Source organism: Lactuca virosa, chromosome 5 (assembly GCF_052849685.1).
Source record: "Lactuca virosa cultivar CGN04683 chromosome 5, Lactuca_virosa_CGN04683_v6, whole genome shotgun sequence".
NCBI classification, from domain to species: Eukaryota; Viridiplantae; Streptophyta; class Magnoliopsida; order Asterales; family Asteraceae; genus Lactuca; species Lactuca virosa.
The window spans coordinates 164911408-164935397 of record NC_136430.1 but is presented as its reverse complement, the minus strand read 5'-3'; the positions used below and the strand labels follow the sequence as shown (position 1 = coordinate 164935397).

Sequence of the window (23990 nt, the reverse complement as noted above, 5' to 3'; positions counted from 1 at the left end):
GCCGTCAATACAACGTGTTATACCCAAAACCGGTCTATTATTATCAAACGTCATGGGAAAACTGCTTATGAGCTATATTGAAAGGAAGAAAACCAGACATTTCTTATTTTCATGTGTTTGGATATGTTTGTTGCATCTTGAATCAAAGAGATCAGTGTTCGAAGTTTGAGGCTAAAGCTGATGAGGGAGTGTCTCTAGGATACTCCAACGTATCCAAGGCTTTCAGATTATTTAATCTTTCAAGAAAAATTGTTGAAGAAACAATTCATTTCACCTTTGATGAGGATTTATTCATTCATGATCGAGTTGATCACCCCTCGTTAATTTTGAATGAACTTACGTTCATTCCTTCAGACCTAATTGCTAAGCTCTTTTCAAATGACGTTGATCCCATTGTTCCCAATGTTGATCAATTAATCTGTTCTCAGCCTATCCCTGAAGATCAGCCCATTGTCTATGAAGAAGCTGATTCATCAAAATCTGGAAGGTTCTGGCCATAGCAATTCAAACGAAATTTCTAATCCTAGAATCCTTCGAGATCATCCTGAATCTCAAATCATTGGAGATGTAAATTATGGAATTCTCACTCACATTAGAGTCAACAATAACTTTTTCATGTTTGTAAACTTTGTCTTAATGATCGAACCAAAGAATATTGTTGATGCCTTGAAAGAATCTGACTGGATTAAGGCCATGCTGGATGATCTAAATGAATTCGAACGTCATCGTGTGTGGACTCTTGTTCCCAAACCTTAAGGAAAGACTATCATTGACACTCGATGGGCTATAAGGAACAAAATGGATGAAGATGGAATCGTCATAAGAAACAAAGCTAGGCTTGTAGCTCAAGGGTTCTGTCAGCTTAAAGGGTTAGACTATCATGAAATATTTTCTCCAGTTACTAGACTAGAAGCAAATCGCCTGTTTCTAGCTTTTGCCTCTTTCAAAAACTTCAAAGTCTACCAAATGGATGTCAAGATTGCCTTTCTACATGGAGTTCTTCAAGAAAAAGTCTTTCTAAAACAACCTACAGGGTTTGAAAATGATAAGTTTCCAGATCATGTGTATCGTCTTGATAAAGCTGTCTATAGCTTAAAGCAGGCTCCCAGGGAATGGTATGACACGTTGTCAAATCTATCTTCTCTCAAGTGGATACAAATGAGGAAAGATCGATAAACTCTGTTCATAAAGCAATCATGATCTCATATCATTCTTTCTCAAGTGTATGTGGATGATATCATCTTCAGATCTACTGATGAAAAGCTAAGTTTAGAGTTTGTGGAGGTCATAGCCAAGAAATTTGAGATGAGCATGATGGGTGAACTAACCTTGTTTTTGGGATCGCATGTGAAACAACTAACTGATGGTATTTTTGTTTGTCAAGCTAAATATATTGCAAATTATGTTGAAGAAGTATGGTTTCTCTGATTGCAAACCGGCAAAGACACTGATGTCTTCATCAGCGTCTAATGGAACTGCTCCAAATGGCACTGATGTGAATGCAACTCTGTTTCGAGGAATGGTAGGCTCTCTACTCTATCTTACAGCCAGTCACCATGACATTATGTTTTCCACCATATTGTGTGCTCGCTATCAAGCCAGTCCTAAGGAATCTCATCTTCATGCTGTCAAAAGGATTTTTTGGTACTTAAAACATACACCTAATCTTGGGTTATGGTATCCTCGTGACTCTAAGTTCATGCTGGTGGGATACACTGACTCCGATCATTGTGGGTGTGACATTGATCATAAAAGAACTTCAGGAGGAGCTCAAATGCTTGGAAATATATTGGTAAGCTGGTCTAGCAAAAAGCAGACATCAATGGCTAGTTCTACCGCTGAGGCTGAATATATTGTCGCTGGAAGGTGTTGTGCTCAGATTCTATGGATTAAGAATTAGCTCTTGGATTATGGTCTGAATTTCTCGAAGGCACCTATCTGTTGTGATAACACCAGTGCCATGCATATGATTCAAAATCCAGTGCAACATTCCAAGACAAAGCACGCTGACATTCGCCCTCATTTCATCAGGGATATAGTTCAAAAGGGAAAAGTGGAATTATTCTATATTCCATCCATAGATCAGCTAGTTGACATCTTCACTAAGGCATTAGATGAAAAGAGTTTGAACAAATTAATTGTTGATCTTGGCATTCTTTATATGGTTTAATTGTTAATTAACTTCTTTTGGTGTTATGAAAAACTCGAAAAACAAACAAGTGCTTCTTTTATTATGAATGCAAAATCTTACATTTAGTATTTACTTGTATTTCCTTTCAAACCTATCTAAGATTTATCTGCATCTTATTTGTATGGACTGAAGCTGTCTTGAAGGATCTCAAAGCTCTTGGTATTGAGAAAAAGAGTGGCATCGTGTCCTTTTCCTCTGGAGAATACCCTCTTTCTCCTCCACTCACTGTTATGGATGCAAAGAGCAACCATCAAAGCAGTAAGTCTTAGCTTCATCTACCGACTTATAATCCAATAAAACCTTGTATTCCCTCATGTTGATCTTGAAGACACAATGTTTTTATAGATTCAAGTCAGTTAACTTGTTGGTTACAAAGACTAATCTCTACTTCTCTCTTGCTCCTGATGAAGCTTGGAATCCATCTGTGACACTTTAATAATAAAAGACTTCATCAATTGTGATTGTTTAGTAATGTACTTACCTTTGTTTTTATCTCTTTTATAGCTGGAATTTCAAGTGATAGATATCTTGGAAAATGGAAGCCCATTAATGACCATTCAATTCCAAAGATTTGATGGATCAAGTCTTTATCACTTTTATGAAAAAGCTGCACATATTTCGATGTTTAAACTGTTTTCTTGTTTGATTAATTCTTTTGTTTGTTTTCTTATATTATTTATTCTTTTGTACCATTTTGTAAAGGAATCCGATGGTGGCAACTTGAGCCTAGTATGCAACTTTTGACATATCATTATCCCTAGATGCATGCTGTTGTATGTGATAAAATCTCTCTAAGTTTCTCATCAGCGAGACCACCTTCTGAGAACATTGAGTCACCCTCTCACACTGATTGTCTAGAATTGTCTAAACTCTCAAAGTGGGATCTCCTGGTCCAAATAAAATAATTGATAAAAAGGCTAAGGTGTTTATTTTTAATTAAGTCATTTTTACCTGACCCTGTCCCTAGAAGCATGCTTGTCGTATGCATCAAGTCTCATGTTCTGCTGAAACATTGAGCATAACCCAATGCCTTATCCTGATTGCATAGTCATCAACGTAAGAGATACTTGTCAGGTCCTTAAATAACAAAGGGTTGTTCATGTCCCTGACCTCCTAGTTTAAGGTAGACATGGTACCATTATGAATTAACGGTGAATCTTTGATTCTAGATTGCAACTTACTCTATGATACAGAAGTTTAAATCACTTCTTGTTGATGAGTTAAACTGTTAATGATTCATGCTGATTTCACCTCAACGTGACTGAAACAATCCCTTCTTGCCCTTATATTATTCTTTAAACTTTTATGATTCAACATAATGTACCATTCGCTGATGAGAGCTTGACAAATTTGTGTTGATGGGTATATCATTGTCCGTGATATATTACATGCACCTATCCATTCTTGCCATTTTTCTTCTAATAAAAGAGATTTATGATTCAGCGTATGACACCACATGCCAATGAGATCTTGAAATACTATGTCATTGAATGGTAGTTTAAGCCCACACTATCAGAAGACATCACAATCTTACTAGACTACAAGTTGATATTTGAATTTAGTTGTTGTTGTCAAAAAGGGGGAGAGAATCTTGGTAAAACTGAAAATCTTGCTGAAGAAATCTCGCTACTAGAACTATAGAAAAGCATATTATAAGGGGGAGTCGAGTCAAGCTAAAGTCAAGCTCATCTCAAGTTTATTAGTCTGCCGTCTACCGCAATTCATAAATGCTTGATAAGTCATTCATCTTCTCAGGGGGGAGCATTCACTAAAACTACAAGAGTCAATATTTTATTCTTACTCTCGGGAGGAGCATGAGCCAAAAGAATTCATTGAAGATTAGTTTTGACATCATCAGATAGGGGATATTGTAAGGTCATACCTTATGATCTGATGAGTCAAACACATGACATGCTGATCTATAAGCGTCAGCGTCTACAAGACGACAGCGCCAACATCACAAGTTCAACAACGTCAGCTTATAGTATAGTTTTCCGATTGTAGTCTTTTGTATATTAGGCAGTTATTATAGATAAACATAGAATAGATATCAGATCCTGTATATGATAAGATCGGTTCTTAGTATAGATTAGATACAATCCCGTAAATCATGGGATATGCATGTATAGAAAAGAATTCATTGAGGATTAGTTTTGACATCATCACATAGGGGAAGATTGTAAGGTCACACCTTATGATCTGATGAGTCAAACACATGACATGCTGATCTATCAATGCCAGCGTCTACAGGACGACAACACCAACATCACAAGTTCAACAACGTCAGCTTATAGTATAGTTGTCCGATTGTAATCTTTTGTATATTAGGCAGTTATTGTAGATAAATATAGAATATATATCAGATCTCATATCTTTATGATATGATCGGTTCTTAGTATAGATTAGATATAATCCCGTCAATCATGGGATATATATGTGTAGATTAGTATATATACAACATTAGGGTAAACCCTAATGTTGAGGTCGAGTAGTTTTGTTTGTGGCTTTGTGTCAACTGTCTTTATGACAAACCCGTCTCCTTGGTGAAGACAAAACCTCTTTTCTTGGTGAAAGGAACATTTGGAGAACTCCTGTGTTATTTTCTTTATGTTGATTAATTCGTTTAGATTAGTTTTTCTTTTCTTATTCATACTTGAAGTGTATCCGATCAAATACAAGCCTTCACATCGCAACAATCGAGGCGACAAAGGAAGCAACATGGTTAAAGAATTTTATTGGAGATCTTAGAGTTGTTCCATCAATCCAAGAGCCAATGGAGATTTTATGTGACAACAAATGTGTGGTTTCTTTAACAAAAGAACCAAAGGATCATAGTAAATCAAGGCATATCGAAAGAAAGTACCATTACATTGAACATAAAGTTGAAGAAGGCGAATCCATGGTGAATCGTGTATCATTAGAGGAGAATCCTGTTGATCCTCTCAGAAAAGGTTTAAGCAAGATCAAGCACTTCGAGCATGCTAAGAGCATTGGACTATGAGATGATATTAGATTCTAGATTTTAGTAGTTAGTTTATATTTTGAAACAATGTAACAATAATAAATTGTAATTGAATGGTGATTAAGTTATAGAGATTTATTTTTGTTCAGAATGTGTGATATCATTACTCAATTAATTTATTCTTGTATTTCACTTTTCCTATTTTACTGCCTGAATATTAATTTATTCGAATTACCACAATCGTTCATACTTCTTGGGAGTTGGTATTGATTTAAGACTGACATGAATTATTTGTAGATTGTACATATGGATTAGACATTATATAGGGATTGCTGCAATATTCATGAGTACTTAGAAAATAGAGATTTTTGAGTATTGGTTAAATTTGCACTTAGAGATTACTTCATGAATTTAATCAAGAGTAATTCTAAGACGATAATATATTCTATTCTTAAAACGGAGATATATAAGTCATAATTATCAAGTTTGTTGTACATTGGTTTGCATCAACGCATCTGTAACTAGATTTTATAAAGTGTATTTCCATGTATACAATAATGAGTAAAAGGTAAGATTATATAGTCAAAGTTTATTCTTTCCTTTTGTCTATTTAGGAAAAGCGATACCTTAAAACGGAGATATATAAATTATAGTTTTCAAGTTTGTTGTACATTGGTTTGCATCAACGCATCTGTAACTAGATGTTATAAAGTGTATTTACATGTATACAATAATGAGTAAAAGGTAAGATTATATAGTCAAATTTTGTTCTTTCCTTTTGTCTATTTAGGAAAAGCGATACCTTTGGGCCCCTCAGTGATTTGATGTTGAAATTATAGTGTGGGGGCCCAACTGAGAGTAAATAGGGAAATCGAGAAACAAAATAGGGAAATCGAGAAACAAAATCTTATACCATGAGATTGATTATTATCCATATCTCAATACAGTATCATGAAGAACAAAGGAATAGTTGATCACTTATCATAGGGCTGACACTGATTTAATCAAAGTTTGGCAGTGACTTTTGGAATGCACTCTTTACTAGTTATTCATAGATTTATACTTGCAATTGTAGCTAGTGACTTATCCAAGTAGGTGACTGTTGGATTAACGTGTATAAGGTCTTAACTAAATTGGTATAATTTAGTGAATAACAGTAAAGTCCTTTTTTGGTTGCCCTAATAACCAGGATATGCTTGGATTGATATTAAGAGAGAAATAAATGATTTATTAATATATTATATGATTAATATAATAATTAGAAAATAATTAATTAATAATTAATCAGAATTAATTTAATTAATAGTTCCGGATTAATTAGAATTAATTAAATGTACAAGGGTTAGAATGCAATTGTTCAATAATTGAACATGGGAGGCAATTTAGAACCTCTCTATAGAGGACGGTTTTGAGAAGCCCTTCTAGGGTTTTTGGAAGCTTCCTTTAGTTGATATGGAAAGTAATTTGAATTGGATTAAAATATTATTATTTTAAATTCAAATCACGGTTCCCTACCGTTATAAATAGGGACCTTTAGAAGGCTTGAGAACCCTATATAATTCACAAGTATTTTCAAAAAATCCCTTCCCTCTCTCTCTCTCACTAGTTTTCGATCCTAGGGTTTCCTAAGGTTTGGGTGTGACACATTAGAGGCTTCCATATTATTGGGGCTAGCATTCCAAAGAAAGGGTTCTTCAAAGTTGGTTGTTATTTTCGATAATAACAAAAGGTACATAACCTAAACTTTGTACTTTTCAATTTTAGCTAGGGTTATTTAGTTTTTTAAAGTATGTTGTTATTATTAGAAAAGCCATAGATTTTTCGGTTGCATGTGTCCATAATTGTTTATGTGAATTTCTGTTGTGTAAATCATGCTTGTTTAATTTTATTTTGTAACCTAGAAATTCCATCTTCATGTACTTGGCCAGGTTTGGAATAAATTGATGTGTTCAATTAGACGTCTGATTTGATAGTCCAAAATTGGAAATCGAGAAACATAATGTTGAACTGTTAGGTTGATCCATAAATCCATGACTCATTTCACAATGATATCGTGTAGGAACAGATGAATAATTGATTACTTATCTAAGGTTTGAACTTGATAATATCAGAGTTCGACAGTTGTTGTGGAAGGCACACTTTGTTGATTATTCGAAAATTATTTGACCAATAGTATTTGATGAATTATCCAAGAGGGAGACTGTTGGAAATAAGTGTCTAATGTCACAACTAAATTAGTACAACTTTAGGAATAATGACAAAGTCCTTATTGGGTTGCCCTCAAGAGCTAAAACATCTAGAAAGGATTTAAGAGAGTGAGATAAATAGTTTATTAATTTATTACATGTTAATAAATTAATTAGAAACTAGTTAGAATTGATTAGAATTAATTTCGAATTAGTTATAATTAATCGGGAATTAATTAAAGATGTAGGGATTGAATGTTAATTGTTCAAAAGTTGAGAAAAAGGAACATTCTGGAACCCCTTAAGGGGATGGAAGCTTTTGGAGCTCTAGAAGGGTTATATAATCGATCATAATAGTTGAAAGGGATAAGGATTTGAATCAAGATTAAATCTGATTATTTAATTGATTCAAATATACTTAATGTGCAAGTTATATAAGCTATAAATAGATCATTTGGCCTTTATAATTTTTGTTCCTTTTTCTCCATACTCTTAACTAATATGATTTCTCTAAATGCTTTATCCTCTCTCCTAAATATTCTAGGGTTTTAGTATTTTGGGTGTGAGCTATTAGAGGCATTCTACTTTGGGTGCTAGTCCTTCCAAGCGATTACAAGGAATTTAAGATCTACAAGGGAATCACAAGTATATGTGATTATACTTGTAAGGTTAGTAATTATATCCTTTTGATTAGTTTATATTCTTGGCTGATAGTAGACATGTACTAGCATTAGAACAACTAGATGTGTTGGTAGCTGATAATGTACGTTTGAATGGTTTAATAAAAAAAAGCTTTATTCTACTATGAATCAAATTGAGCAAAATGAACATCTTACAAAAAAATTCAATATCCATTATCCAAAGGAGGAGGTCTTGGCACAAAAAACCATACTCCTCTAGAGGAACTGAAGGAAAACTATGGAAAATTCATGGGAGATATTCTACAACTGGAATATGAAGACAAATGCATTTCTAGTGTTGATTTTGAAGGAATACAAATTTTCAATGAGTTTCAAAATACAAGTTTTGTTCCAAGAACCTTTGACTTTTCTTTGGAAGTCATTGAAAACATCTCATCTTCAATAAATCAAAATTATCTTCTCAAAGACCAAGTAACATGCAACACAAATGGGTTAATTCCAAACAATTATGTAGTTAAAGAAATCATTCTAGAAACCTCTGGACATGCTTTTGATCAGTCTGTTGAAATCGGAGGAAATATATGGGAAGGATATACCAATGAAGAATTTGTAGATGAGGAAATTACAATGAATTACATCCCTAATAACTTCTGTAATTTGTAGAATATTTCTTCTAACATATTAAACTCCTTTGAAGTCACTCCTGTCCCTTTCAAAAAAAATTGTTGTTTCTAAACCAAAACATGATTCGTATGCTAAAGCTTTAACATCCTCTGTTTCTACTAAACCAATTTCAAAAAGTGCATGCTCAGTAGAAGGAGAAATTTATGGAGCTAAGAAAAGGATCAACTTCTCTGATCTTAAGATACCTCAAAATAAGATGAAACAAACCTTAGAACTTGTGAGAATACCATCCAGGGAAGCAACACAAAAACATGTGCAACTAACCTTTGGTTTCAGAACAGAAGAGAACTCATTACCTTCTACACTTCCAAGGAAACAAAAGTCCTCTGAATATACCCATAAGTATGTCATCACTAACAACTGGTGGATTAACGAAGTGAATATCACCTTTTGTATTTATCTATTTGTCCACTCCAAGTCTATTCCAAAGCCTAAGCCCCAAATTGACAATAATCATAAAAATGTTACTTCTGTCAATAACACCTCGGTCAAGAAAACCTACGACCCCAAAAAATCATGGGTGCCAAAACTAACTATTTGATTTCTTGCATGATTTATGTTAGGACAAGCGAGATAAAAAATGACACATTGATAGTGCTTGCTCCTTGCCCATGACTGACAAACTGGAATATCTACGGGAATTCATACCAACCTCAAAAGTTGACTATGTTACATATAAGAACGATTCAAACGGCGTGATTAAAGGCTATGGTGTACTCACAAATGGAACATTTACCATTCAGAAGGTTGCTTATGTAATTGGACTTAAGGACAATCTCATCAGTATAACAATGTTTATATATGTTAAATTCATAGTTGAATTTAATTAGAAACATAGTTATGTTCTATCAAAAGATCGTTCTAAGTGCTTCATCACTTCAAACAGAAATGGAAATACGTATCCTTTGGACATTGAACTCATGATTGGGAAACCTCAATTATGTTTTCTTGTCAATGCTGCCTTGGATGAAAGTTGGTTGTTGCATCGAAGACTCGCACATTTGAACTTCAAATATATCAACAACCTGGTTATGGGTAAACTTGTGCGAGGAACGCCTCTTTTGAAGTTTGATAACAACACCCTATGTCTTGCTTGTGAATATGGAATGAGCAGTAGGAAAAGCCATCCTCTGATCTTTGACTCTTCCATCAAGGAATATCTGCAGTTGCTACATATTGACCTTTGTGGCCCTTCTGTAATTGAGAGCATGTCTAGGAAGAAATACATTTTGGTAATCGTGGACAATCACACTCGTTTCACACGGGTCTTCTTTCTTCATCAAAAAAAATTAGAAACTCCTCAATAATTGATTATGTTCATCAAAGGGATTGTGGTTTGCATGAAACTTCCTGTCCAAAGCATCCGTAGTGATAATGGTATTGAATTCACCAATGCTCTACAAAAAAATTTCTAGTAGATAAAGGCATCGAATCTACTAGATCCATGCTAAAATTTTCCAATCTTCCTCTACACTTCTTGGTTGATATTATGGCCACTGCATGTTTTGTTCAAAACATAAGGATAATCAACAAACATCTCAAATGCACTTCTTATCAGGACCTGAATGGGAAAAAACCTAATGTTAAATTCTTTCACATCTTTGGTTGCATGTGTTTCATCAAGAAAAAACAAAGATAATCTGAGTAAATTTCAACCCATGTGTGATGTGGAAATCTTCCTAGTATACTCTACCAAAGGAGTTGCATACAGAGTTCTGAACAGAAGAACACACTTAATTGAAGAAACCTTTGATGTCACCTTTGATGACGTGTTTATCCGAATTCTTCACATAATCCCATCACCACCCATATTATGGACAATGACACTCCATCAGATAAAACTATTCAACAAATCATCATAAACATTGACTTTGATTCCCTGTTCAGACCTCCCGAAGTAGCTCTTGATGTTGATGTCTTACAATCTATCAATGCTCTGGTCTCTATAAATTCCTCTGCACCCATCCAAACTGAAACTTTTACCAGTGAGGATTCCTCATCTCCGTTTGAGAGGGAGAATATCAAATCCACTCCTTGTCTGAGGAATTCAACAATGAGAACTCAGAGCCCTTAGATCATACTCTTCATATAGCAACCTCTATTCCTTCTGATAACATATCTCATATGAGCTCATCTGTTCAGGGTTAGCTTCCAACTGAAAAACATTCTCAAAGACTCTCATGGTGAAACTCAAGACATCACATTAACTTCTGTAATCGATCATGTTACCCCTCGTCTTTATATTTATACCAAGGATCATCCACCAAACCACATCATTGGCAATACCAATGGTGGTGTTCAAACTAGATCAACAAAATCCATCCAAGATGAATGCCAGTATGTTGCATTTATCTCGCTAATATAAGCAAATAAAATCCATGACGCTTTAGAGAATTCTAACTGGATCACTGCCATGCAAGAAGAATTAGTTTAATTTGAAAGAAAAGAGGCTTGGATTCTTTCCCCAACCCCCCTCCCCCCACCCCCACCACCAATGCATCAAACAGTTATTGGAACTCGCTGGGTATTTTGAAACAAGTTCAATGAATCAGGAATTGTTATAAGGAACAAATCTAGAGTAGTTACAAAAATAGTAGTTACAAAAGGATACAACCAACAAGAACGCATTGACTATGAAAAAACATATGCTCATGTTGCAAGATTACAAGATATTGTTATTTTCCTAGATTATGCAACTCACAAGAACATCAACGTACATCAAATGAATGTCAAAAGTGCTTTTCTCAATGGAGAATTAAACGAAGAAGCGCATATGTCCAAAGCACATATGTCCACAAGTTATGTTATTTCCCTTCCATAAGAAGAAGCCATTAATCCCCAAGACAATGAAAGGTACAATAAATAGAGTTCTTATGACTTGCATTAAATGTTTAATCGGTTTTATTCTTTTGGACTCATTATCCTCTCAAAGAATGTTTGTCCTCAAAACCATAACTAATTACATTTAATTTTAAATCATTCTCTTCAAAAGCAATTTTTCAAATAAAAGAAACGTGTCAATCTTTGAAGTTTTTCTTTCTCTCCAAGACTGCACCATCGACGAATCTTTGGAGACGTTCGAAGCAAGATATATGAAAAAATTTCCCATTCCTGATCAAACTGAATTTGGTGACACCAAACGTCTATCTACTACCCTCCTGGATTTAATTCCAAGATATTCTGATGTTTTTGCGAAACATATCAAGGATACGGATGAACCATAATCGGAACATCCTACCTCTTCCTCTATAAGAACTTTGCAGCAAGCCTTTCATACCAAAGTCAAGAATACTCCAACTCATCGGAAATCCATTGCGAAGAAGAAGAAGATTGAAAAGAAGCACAAGGAATCTATTGTCCCCTCTCCTACTCCCAAAAGTCATATTCTATCACACAACACAGACTCCCAACAATCCGAGTGTGATAATAGACCTCCCGCCAGGTCAGAGGAAATCAAAGTAGACCATTCACCTCCTCAAAGAGAAGGTATCTCAAAAGTTAAAGGAGTTAAGTTTTCTTCCACAACCACATCTTCTAAAAAATATGTTGGGTTTACTTCTTCCACTCATCCCCGAATGGACACTCTTTTAGGTAAGTTTCTTTGAATTCATAAGATAATATCTTCTTCATTTATGTACATACTTCACTTCTGAAGCCTTTGCTTTAGATACAACTTATGCTGCCAGAACTTTGGATATATCCAGAGGAAATTCTATTAGGACTAACATAAAAACCATCATGTTAGTGTGGCTGGATGGAAACTTCAGTATCTATACTTGCTTGAATAGAGTTCCAAGGAACAGTTGGTATTTCTGTGTGTATGGGTGTCACTCAATTAATAAAGTTTCTTACATGCAAAACTTCCCCAGATCCTAAGTCAAATAAAATCAAGTCTCCTGAAGGATCTGCTTCCTCTGACAGAAGTAAATCCAATACAACCAAAATCAAGCAAGAGAAATATAAGCAAGGAAAAAAAAGAGAAGTCGTAGAAAGAGTTTAATGACATGCTAAAGAAAATGTTGAGAAAGAAGCTAAAGTGTAAAGTCCTAATTTTCAACATAAATTTTTAGTTTTTATTCACTACTAGAAAACAGCCCTTTAATGACACGCAAACAATGACACGCGGTGATTTACGATACGCAAAAGCGTGTGCCCTAACAATAATGTCATTTCTTCTAAAATTTGAAGGATAGAGGACACGCTTTTGTGCGTGCCCTAAAATTAACGTCCAACAAAAAAAATTAAAAACACGGAGGTCACCTATTTTAAAATGGGCGTCATCTAGAAATGTCGCTTTATATTTTTTTAATGAAAGGAGCGTTCTTTTCTTTTGCAGCTGGTGGGAAACGAAATCCAAAAAGTTTGAAAGGCCGCCATCGTTATCCTCTACCTTATTTCCATCGTTCTTTTCTATCTCTCTCTCTGTATATCTCTCTCACTCTAATACCCAAAAAAATCCTAATATCATCACCAATCCTCTTTTCTCCCACAACAAAATCACAATATCACCAAATCTCTGATCCCGTCTTTTGAACAGATCAAACCCGCAGGGGTTCTCGATTTCTCTATGTTGATGTGTGGTGACACGAACAAAAAAAAGGAGTGTAGCGCCTCTACCTTTCAATTTCATTTGTTGGTTGCTTCAAATCGAATCTTTCTTTCTCTCTCACAAGGGTTTCTTTGTCCGTTCCCTTCACCTCCGTTGATGTCGTTTTCCAAGGCCAGTCTGGATAATCAGCATCATCGGTAAGTGGAAGTTATGAAGGAATCTCTATCGGATACAAAAGGCGTTCGAGAGAAAGGGAGGACATGGATCAAGGCTTACTTACTTCTACCCACCGGAACCGCCATATCTCCCACTCGATGTTGAAATTGTCAGAAAAGCCCTAATTTAGTATTATACTCTCAAGTCTCAATAGGAATTCAAATCTTGATTCTCGTTTGTTTCTGATTCTCATTTGTTCTAAGCATCTTTCCGTATTGATGAAAGATTATAGAAGCCCAAAAGCGGATACTAGAATTTCTGGAAACATGGGCCCAAACACGAATGTTACGCTCAAAGGCCGAAGCACTGCACTCCTATATGGAATTGGAAAGCATGACTGTTTTCTGTTAAAAACTACATCGTAATTGCAATCCGGAAACCCTCCAACATCATTTGCTCGAACAAGATTCCGTTCTTCTCTTCAGGTACCCCTATGCTCTTGCTCGATTTTCGTTCTACCCTTTCTGGTTCTTTTAGGTTTTAGATGCTCATGCTCTTCTCATAAAGCATCGCTTGCGGGTTTGTATTTTGTAATCATTACTTAATGCTTCTACAGTTTTCAATGTTCATGTGGTAGTCCTATGGGCAGTAGCCATCATCGGGTTTGTATTTGGGTGGCATTGAGGGATCCAACATTAGCTGTTAGGGAAAGGGCAGTTAAGTTAATAAACCCTAGTTGCTACTTGCTTGAATAAACTTTTTCCATGAAACAGAAATACAGGTGAATTCATGATGTCAAGATACAGAGAGGTTGCAGAAATTGTTGTTAGATATCTAGAACATAGGAATCCCCTTGTTCGTCTCAGTATAACTTCTTTATTTTAGTTTAGAGATTAGACATACAGAAAAGAAAAGAAGAATGCATGCTGTGTTTTATTTTAATTTTAATATAAAAAAAACTGGGCAGGTGTTGACATATGCTCAACAATCTCGAGAGAGATCAAATTATGAGCAAGCAGCCGGTGGCTCTTTTCTGTATGACAGACCAGTTGTTTCCAATCCAGGGGTAATGGAAACCCATGCTCTTAACAAGTATTTATGCTGCACCAGACACTTCACTTTCAAGTAAAAAAGCTTGAGAGCTTCGAACCAATGAAAAAAATGCAGCTAAAAGTTGTTTAGGTGATGAAATTAGAACATCCATGTTTCTTTTACTGGAGACCAAGTATCCCAAAGTGATTCCCATCAAGTCACTGAATCAAGATAAGTGCCCTTTAGAGATCAGAAGCAGGCAAATGCGATGATATCAGTGGAGTAAATTCTGTAACTCAACTTCCTTTACTTTACTTCAGTCTTTACTTCACTTATTATACATTTATATTTTTACTTCACAGTTTGTTCAGGTAAAAAGTTGTTAATTTACCGAATTGCCCTTTTTGTTATATGTTTTTAATTTTCTGAAATGTTGGCAGGTGTTTTATAATAGTCCAGATGAAACTGCTTATATTCGTTTTTGGTCCTTATTGCAAGGTTCAAAATCGATATGAAACCTTGAAATAAGGACCAGAATTGGAAGAAAAAAAAGTTTCAATATTGGACTAAAAGATAAACAACGTGAGAATAAAAAAGTTCAGGGACCATTTTTGTAATTTTCTCCAAGATGAATGTTTTAAATTCTTACACTTTACAATAAAAATGGAATGTTGTTGCAGGCTGACAAGTCTCTGGGGCAAAAGATAGCTTCTATAACAGCCAAAGATAAAATCAACAAACTAAACCCAAAAAACCCACTTGAAGACATTCCTGAAAACGGTATATGTAGTAGTTATATGTAGTAGAGATGCTCTATTAGAGATGCTACATTATATGTAGTAGTTTTTTTTGGGGTGTGTGTGTGGTGGGGGGGGGGGGGGGGATGTCTTTGTGTTGTCAGTCAAAAGGTTTTATTTTTTATGGTAAAAAAACAACTGGTTGTAGGGATAAAGAGTGGCAGAGTAGCATAAACATGGGGCATTTTTGTTCTCGATAGCCGAGGAATGCTTTGGCAGTCAAATCTCTGGTCAGAGGAATAGCTCTGAACTCGGTCATGGCCTGCTGAGTCGTTGGCTTTCTAGTACTTTTTACACAAATTTTATTTACCGAATTACCCTTTTCAGGAATCAGTTGATGCAACAAGGTGGATAGATAGAAACCTAATTCGTCTATGTTCCAAATTTGGGGACTATAGAAAAGACGACCCTTCTTCATTTTCTTTAAACCCTAGTTTCTCATTGTTCCCTCAATTCATGTTCAATCTTCAAAGATCACAGTTTGTTCAGGTAAAAAGTTGTTAATTTACCGAATTACTCATTTCACTTTTCCTTTTTATAATTAAAAAAAAAAACCATCAGACTGATATATTTTTTATATTTTGTAGGCATTTGCTCGGTTGTTACAAGCTCCACATGATGATGCAGATTGGTGGTGTGTGATCAACATGGCCTTCCTTGGTTTCTGAATGTAATTTACTCTATAATTAATTAATATTTTTTGAACGAGACTAAATGGCTACTGACCGTTTGAACGAGACTCAATGGCCATTTTACCCTTGCATTCCAAATAACAAATTTTACAATATTCATTAATTATAGAGTAAATTACATTCTTGGTTTTTGAATGTAGTTGATTTTTTCAATTTTGGTCACAAAAATATGTGAAAAACAGGCAAGATTCTTATTGGCTAAGTTGAATCCATCAGCAACATATAACAATGAAGTGGCTACAGCTGGAATGGATGTCATCTTCACTGATGATGTCAACACTAGTAGACCTTTGCATAGTGCTGAAATAAGGTTTTAGAGAAACTGGTATATATAGATTTAACTTCATGTTTTTGCAGATGACAGTAAGAGATGCTTTGAACTCTGCTCTTGATGAGGAAATGGCTGCTGATTCCAGTGTCTTTATCATGGGTGAAGAGGTAACTAGCTAGTACTGTGTTTATCATTATATATCTAGAGAGTCTTTTGCTATAAGCCTCATCTTTTTTGTGATGTGCAGGTTAGAGAATACCAGGGTGCATACAAGGTTAGAATTTCAAAAGCATTCCACTTGATCTATCAAGTTTGTGTGTGTTTTGGTCTTATAATATTGGATTTGTTTATGCTTAGATAGATTACAAAAAGATTGTTACACGGCCTGACAGGGTTGTTGACACCCTATCATAGAGGTTAAATAATTAGTTCTTCCCTCATATGTTTAGGTCCTTACAAGATGCATCTGATGATATGAAGGTGTATTAAGATCATAAGATCATAAATTTCTTTTCTAATATTTTTCAAAAAATGTCAACAACATGCAGGAGAAATCATACTATGCATTGGTTCCATTGTTAATGAAAACTATTGGATGGCAAGGAGGAAGTATACTAGCCCTTGAGACACTAAAACGTGTGGTGGTTGCACAAGGTCTTAGGTCAGTAATCATGTCGTCTATCTAAAATCCAATCGTCGCCATCGATCCAAGTCGACCTCGATCTAGATCAAGGTCACCGAGGGTTGTTAGTTTTATAGGAATGTATAATCCATGTTAGCAATGTATTATTTTTGTTTAACATTTGAATGATTATTTGTATGACATATTATACTTTGTTCAATTTATTTTATTTTTTGTGAATGAAATTTTATTTTATATTATGAGACAATAAATGTGTGATGTAATTTGAAAATTAGTAAATTTACAAAAAAATATATAATTTTTAAAACATTTAAACTTTATGACACGCAAAAATGTGTGTCATCTTTCTTTATGACATGGGCTTTAATGATACGCAATGCAAGTCGTAAATGTGCATCGTTTTACGACACGCGAAAGCGTGTCAACTTCTTTATGACAGGGCCTTCCTTGACACACATTGCGAGTCGTAGACGCGCGTCGTAAATGCGCGTCGTAAATAGACGATGCGCAAAAGCGTGTCGTCTCTCGTTATGACAGGGCCTTTCTTGACACACATTTGCGCGTCGTCTGAGCGTTTTACAACACGCATTGCGCGTCGTAAAATGCTGTTTTTCTAGTAGTGATTTATTCAATATATCAGAGTATAATTACATTCTGCAGAAAAAATGTTGCGAATGCGTGTGTATATGGTTGAGCCTTGTCCTTCTCACGATTTAATGAAGTACCTGAAATACATTTATAATTAACTGGGTAAGCATGAAGCTTAGTGAGTTCCCCAAAATACCATATACCACAATACGTATACAATGCATACACATAATGACCTTCAATATAAAACTGGCCCGCCTCTTGGCCTTCAATATAAACCTGGTTTATCCCTTTTTTCCTTCAACATAAAGCTAGTCCGCTCTTTGGCCTTTAGCATAACGCTAATCTGCCTAGAGTCTATTGGCCTTTAGCACGAGGCTGTTCCGCCCTCAACTCTCCATATAATACACATATATAGCAGACAAACAGTCTAACACTATAGGCAACTAACTAAACCAACCTAATTGCCTAATTGCATACTACAGGGAAACTGCATCCTAACATATAGAGGATACTTACAGGAGTATACAATATAGTGAGAAAACTCACCTGGACAATTTCTCCGAAGATTAACAATTTCTGGGTAATCCAATTGGCGAGCAATGTGTCTAACAAGTAATAACCTATAATACATTAGCTTATTAGTCCATACGGGAATCTGGTAATGAAGGATAGATCTTTCACTAATTCCAATGAATAATGGAAGTTCTATGACATAAGGATCAACTAGACATGAAAGTTGGGAGGCACGATCATTTCGACATATGGGTTTTATGAAATCCAACAACCAAGCCAACATGCCCATTCTAGACACCTATCTTGTAAGTAGATTAATCAGTATTATGCCTGGAATTAATGATGAATCTAGCACTTATAGGTTCCTAATAACGGCTATAATTATAATTATAAGTTATCTTAAAAGCCTAGTAAATGTAACTTCAATTACAAAGATTTCTAGCGAAAACCGAGATTTGGGCAGACAGGTCTTCAATACCGAGCACTTCTATTTTTCGGGCTCTCCTATGCCGCAATACCTCGCTAATGAAATTCATCAGAACCCTGAAAAAACTCAAGAGAGTTCGGAACTAGAGAGAGATATGAAGTTTTGGTGTAAGAAGTGAATGAGGGGTGAAATGCTAGTTATAGGCGGATTTTGGGGGCACTCACTGTTTGCAGATTAGAGGCGCACCGCACGTTTTTTTGGTGTCTCTCCCCTGCCATGTTGCCACGTGTCACAATTCTGGTGGTCCGCGTCCCACCTTCTACAAGCGTCGTGTGCTATGAGATTTAATTATTTTCTAAAAATCATATCTTTCTCATACGAACTCCGTTTTCGACGTTTTTTATATCTGTACGTAGCTATCGACGATTACTACAACTTTCATTTAGACTCCGTTGGCTATTCTCACTTTATTTTTAAAGTTATATTTTTAACAGGCTTAGTCTATTAAAGTCCGTATAAAAATCATAACCCTTTCATACGTCATACATTCTCGATTCTCTTTATATCGACGGACTCCCATTCATGAGATCTTCAATTCTCGTTTAGAATATTTTACCTAACAATTGATTGATTTTAATTTCGGTTTCCGTGTTGCACACTGTTACGCTGAAACTTCAAAAAATCATAATTTTCTCATATGAAGTCAGATTTACGCGTTTTTTATATGCATGGGTTCGCTTTTTCAATTACTACAAATTTTATCAAGAATGTTTTTCTAAATAGTCCTCGATCAAAAACATCTATTTATGTAACTGGTCATTAATATTTTAAGGCAAAAATAGGGTGTTACATAAAGAGAGAGATGAGAAAGATGTCGGAGAGAAGAAAATAGCTCTTTAGAAGAAAACACTCCAAGATCTTTTAAGACCGATCCCAAAACCTCAACAACTCTCAAGTCTTCATCAAAACTCTAACCGAAACTCAACTAAGCTTCAGAGATGATGTCTTTAGAAATGATTCTGAGGAATATGTTTCTGAATCAGTTGGGATTATGCCCAACATATTCATAAAGCCTCATCCCATCTCAAAGACAACCACATCTCAAAAGCCTCCAATAGAACTTGTTGAATCCTCATCAAACTTCTGGCAACCTGAAACTTCTGGTAGCTAAACTTGATCCAATTCCTCAACAGTTGCCGAAGTTTGTTCCTTCAGAACCAAATTCAATCACTTCTGAAGAATTGGAAGCACCACTTCAGAAGGTTCTCTCCACTCCTGACTATGCTAAAGAATCCCTCTTAAAGAAGTTTTAGGACTTCAAACTCTATCTCTACATTGATTTCTCATCTCTCCAAGGAACTGTCTGATCACAAGACCTATGTTAAGGATGCATGTGGGTTATTTTTTGTTGAACTGGGAAAGAAGCATGGAGAATAGGTAGAAGATCTAAGACAAATCCTTCGCCACTATCAAATAAACAGTATCATAATTACCAGTATGTGTACCAAGATTTCCAACAACTTCCTTGAGATGAAGAAGTGGCCTAGAGAAAAAAAATCACAAGATAGGTGGGTATATCAAGAAGGTTGGAGAATTTCTTGAAACTGCAGAGATCAACACTGGTGTGGAATTTCTTTCGAAGGCAATGACTCAATCTTTTGTCAAAGTCTTTGACAAACTGGAGCATTTGGCAAAGGAATCCGTGAATGAGGTTGTGCCTTCTTTCACGAAAGGGTGATAAGAAGAAGAAAATTGTAAGTCTCCTCCGAAATATGTTGCTCAGAAGAAGACCAACGATACTTCTAATGATAAGAAAATTCCAGAAGGTGTCTGATAACGTGTCCCACCAGGAATAAGTCAAACATAACGGAGCCGTCAGTCTGGTAGACGGTTTGGGCAAAGGACGATGTATTTCTAGCGCCTAAGCGCCAAGGTCAACGTCAGGACAAAATAGTACCAATTGCCTCCCAGAGCGACAGGTGTAGCGCTTAGGGCGCCGCTCCTGGCAAACCCGCACCAATAGCAAATAGTCACTCACAGAGTACGATCTACCAATCGAAGGCCATCCGTCCCTGCCAAACCTAAAAATGTAGAAGATACTATCAGGGATCTGTCCCCCTGACCACAGGTATAAAAAGTTCCCTTCTCTTCCAAGAGAATGGATCGAAAAAACATGACCCTTACACTCTTACCCAACATCTTTTCACCTTCTCTCTAAGAAACCAAGTAACTTGATCGTCGGAGCCTCGTTCCGGGACTGCCTCCCGGACGACGACTGACGATCTTTTTTTTTCTTTGTTGTGATTCTCAGGCCCTTCATTCCATTCTTCAAAGAGATGAAGTAAAACTGGAGACATGTCACAACAGTTGGCGCCATCCGGACGTGCAGCCAGTACGACACAACCCACTTCACAACATCAGGCGCCGAAAATGACGGATAAAGGGCCGATACGGCAGGAAGGTGATGACAATATCCCGGTTAGACCAATGCAGTCCCTCGAAGGAAGTGGTCTGTCGACACTGGAAGGGCAACCACTCACACAGACACTGATGCCACCGATAGTCGGCCCCACAGATGGATTATCCCTCTTTTTGCTTGCATGCCATGATAGAGTTCGCATCTCCTTTGACATTCCTCAATTGCATGAAGTTGGGGAGGAAAAGGTACCTCAACTGTTCGAAGCAGGAGATACTTCTCGGACATTGTGCCTTGAACCATTTGCTAGCATTTCCCGATAGTGTTACCGGGAAGAAGGTGCAGGTAAATCTCTTGTCCATCCGAAGGGATGTCATTGTCCACTTGTAGGTGTTTATGTGTTCTTCAGGATCTGTCGTGCCGTCATACTTTGGGATTTTTGGGATCAAGGAAGAATGTGGTATTTCATATTGTAATAGCTCTTAGCAGAATGCCGAGCTAATACTTGTTACGGGGCTGTTCATATGTAGGTAGTTGGGTGTTCCGCTGACCATCGTCGGTTGTACGTGGTATGGGTTGTTGTACCCTTGGCCACACTCGTAATGGTACCTGTGGTTGTACTTGGTCGCTTGAGGCATATACGATGCATGTGTGGGGTATGCGTGCATCACCTGATTTGGCTGCAAACTTGACTCCGTTGGCCCCGTAGTGTGTGAGTTCATCCCCTGTGTTGGTGTGCTTTGAATGTTGTGGGTTTGTGGCTATGTTTTTAGGTACACGCCTTGGTAGTGGTATGGATATGGGTTGAACGGTGGTTTTTGTGCAAACAACGAGATATGCGACATGGCGGCCATCGGAGAAGACTGATGGCCTGCAGGTGGTGCGGCTGATAGAATGGTACCGGGGGAACAAGCGCTGGTCCCCGCCTGTCGCGCCGATGGCTGTGGTTGATTTTTTGTTTGTTGTGATTGGGCGGTTGGCGCTCTTTGAGGCGTTGTGGTGGTAGTCGTGGCCGGATGTTCCGTTGCGATGGGCGGCGGTCGCCATAGACTAGCAATGAACTCCGTCGAGCATACTATGATCGGTTTACCCTCGGGGCCCTGAGCGTCCACAGTCACGAGGAATTTCTAGTCACAAGAGACTTCGCCCAGGGGCTACTCTCAGGCCCCCTGTCAAGGAAAATCCAAGGAATAGTGCCAAAATCTATGGATGAGCTCAAATACATGGTCGAAAAATACCTAAGGCAGATCGAGGGAGAAGAACGCAAACAAAGACAATCTAAAAGTTGTAGTGAACGCCTACCTCAAACAAGAATCAGTCGGTTCCCACTACCACCATAGCCACAAGGAGCGCAACGATGGAAGCCATGATAAACATAACAGAAATTCGAGACACTCATCTCATAGATTCCACCCATTCGTCAAAGACGAGCCCTGGAGCCGTAAGATGGAAGTACACGCGGTAGAAAAAACCCCTCAACGGACGGAAAAAGAGAAAAACAAATATTGCGAATATCACAAGAGCAAAACCCACGACACTGGAGAGTATGCGATCCTCAAAAAAGAAGTAGAAGACATGTGACTGAATGAAGACTTAACGGAAGTCGCGAAGACTCTACGATCAAAGTTCGAAGCCGAACGGAAAGACGGGAGAACCCGGAAGGAGGCGAATAAACAACAAATCAAAAAGGATAAAATATTTGCAATTATAAGACCCGAGAACAGAGCCAGGCGTCGACTACCAACCAATGTGTAACGCCCCAACTTTCAGGTATTAATTTTATGGCTTTAATTTTCATAAGTTGTAAGGTCTACTCGACGAGTTTGATGCCCTGACTCGTCGAGTAGGAGCGGGTTTGGCCATGTGTTTAAGTGACCTACTCGCCGAGTCCAGAATAGGACTCGACGAGTAGGAGCTGGAGGATGAAACCCTAATTTCCGGGGTTTTTCACCCTATTTAAAGGAACATTAGCCTCCCTTAGCCTCCCTTACAGCCTCTTGAGAGTCCAGCAAACCCTAATCCGTGTGTGTGCTCCATTCTTGTGTGTTTGAAGCTTTGGAAGGTGCATCTTAGTGAGAGGAGCTTGAGGATCAAGTAGCTAGCAGCAAGGAACGTGTGTGGATCTGAAATCTACCTCAGTTAGCATCATTTGAAGGTATCAAGTCGTTACCTTGACCTCATTTTCTTCTAGATCCCATTTGGTTAAAGATTAGGGCTTTTCTAGCATGTTAGGAAGCTATTCTTGGGTATGAGCTAGGATCTGAAGTTGCAACTTTAGATCTGAACTCTCTTTGGTCTCTAAGTCCATAAAGTTCCAGCTTTAGCAAGTGTAAACCTATCCTTAGGTGTAAAACTCCATTTCAAGCTTGGATTTGACATTCTAAGCCTTTAGAGCCTTGCATGCACGTAAAGTTTGCAACTTTACGTGATAAACATACCTTGGGAAGCTTGATCTGCAATATGGAACCTTAAAATGGCTTAAAAAGCATCTGTATGGATAAAGGACTGAAGGGAATCGGCGAGTTGCATGGTCAACTCGGTGAGTCTGATGAAGATTGTCGTGCAAGGACTTTTGCATGGACTCGGTGAGTCAGTGGGGTGACTCGGCGAGTCAACTAGGGTTTTCCTGATAATTAGACACGCATGAACTCGGCGAGTTGAAGGGAAACTTGACGAGTCAGTCGGGGGATTTCACGACTACTCGAGTCTTGGAAGGACTCGACGAGTCAGTGACTGCACTCGACGAGTCGGGTCAACGTGGACCGTTGACCTTGACCGTTGACTTTGACTTTGACCAAGGGTTGACTAATTGACTTCTGGGGCATTTTGGGAAATTGGAAATTTACGAGTATGGTTCTATGGTAAATATAGGTGGTGGAGTTTGTGGCGGTGATCTGAGAGTTTGAGCTTATCTTTCGAGACGATAATTGAGAGGTGAATTATCCTCACGATACTCAAGGGTCTAAGGCACCAAGGCCGGCCCTTTGGATGGTTATCTGGATATGTTATGCTAGTATGATCTGTTAGATCGGCATCCTGGTAGATAGGATGGTATTGTGTGTTATGTGATATGATCCGTTAGATCAATTTGCTTGTTTATAGACTGTTATGTGATTATCTGGTATATGTGCACATGTTTGTTTGGCGGTTGAGGCTTACCTGCTTTGTGCGGAAGCCAATAGACCTGGGCATTCCAACCTATTGGTTGTGGTCCATGAGTATTCCATCCCGAGGATGAT

At 37.2% G+C, this 23990-nt stretch overlaps 1 protein-coding gene and 1 long non-coding RNA gene across 4 annotated transcripts; both read left to right on the top strand.

The window, feature by feature from the left end:
- Positions 1-798: 798 nt before the first annotated feature.
- LOC145111969 (uncharacterized) lies at positions 799-5192 on the top strand. The gene is made up of 4 exons (XM_079048199.1): positions 799-1148; positions 1248-1347; positions 1412-1522; positions 4851-5192. The coding sequence occupies exons 1-4, from the start codon at positions 799-801 to the stop codon at positions 5190-5192; spliced, it is 903 nt and encodes a 300-aa protein (XP_078904325.1).
- A 10162-nt stretch (positions 5193-15354) lies between these two features.
- Positions 15355-17007, top strand: LOC145116886 (uncharacterized). 3 transcript variants are annotated; one of them, XR_013712355.1, is made up of 6 exons: positions 15355-15687; positions 15786-15832; positions 16073-16162; positions 16248-16328; positions 16409-16435; positions 16710-17007. It is a non-coding gene; the product is annotated as an uncharacterized LOC145116886 (long non-coding RNA). The 3 variants fall into 3 exon arrangements; XR_013712354.1 differs by having other exon boundaries at positions 15786-15868; XR_013712356.1 differs by lacking the exon at positions 16073-16162 and having other exon boundaries at positions 15786-15868.
- The last annotated feature ends 6983 nt before the right edge of the window (positions 17008-23990 follow it).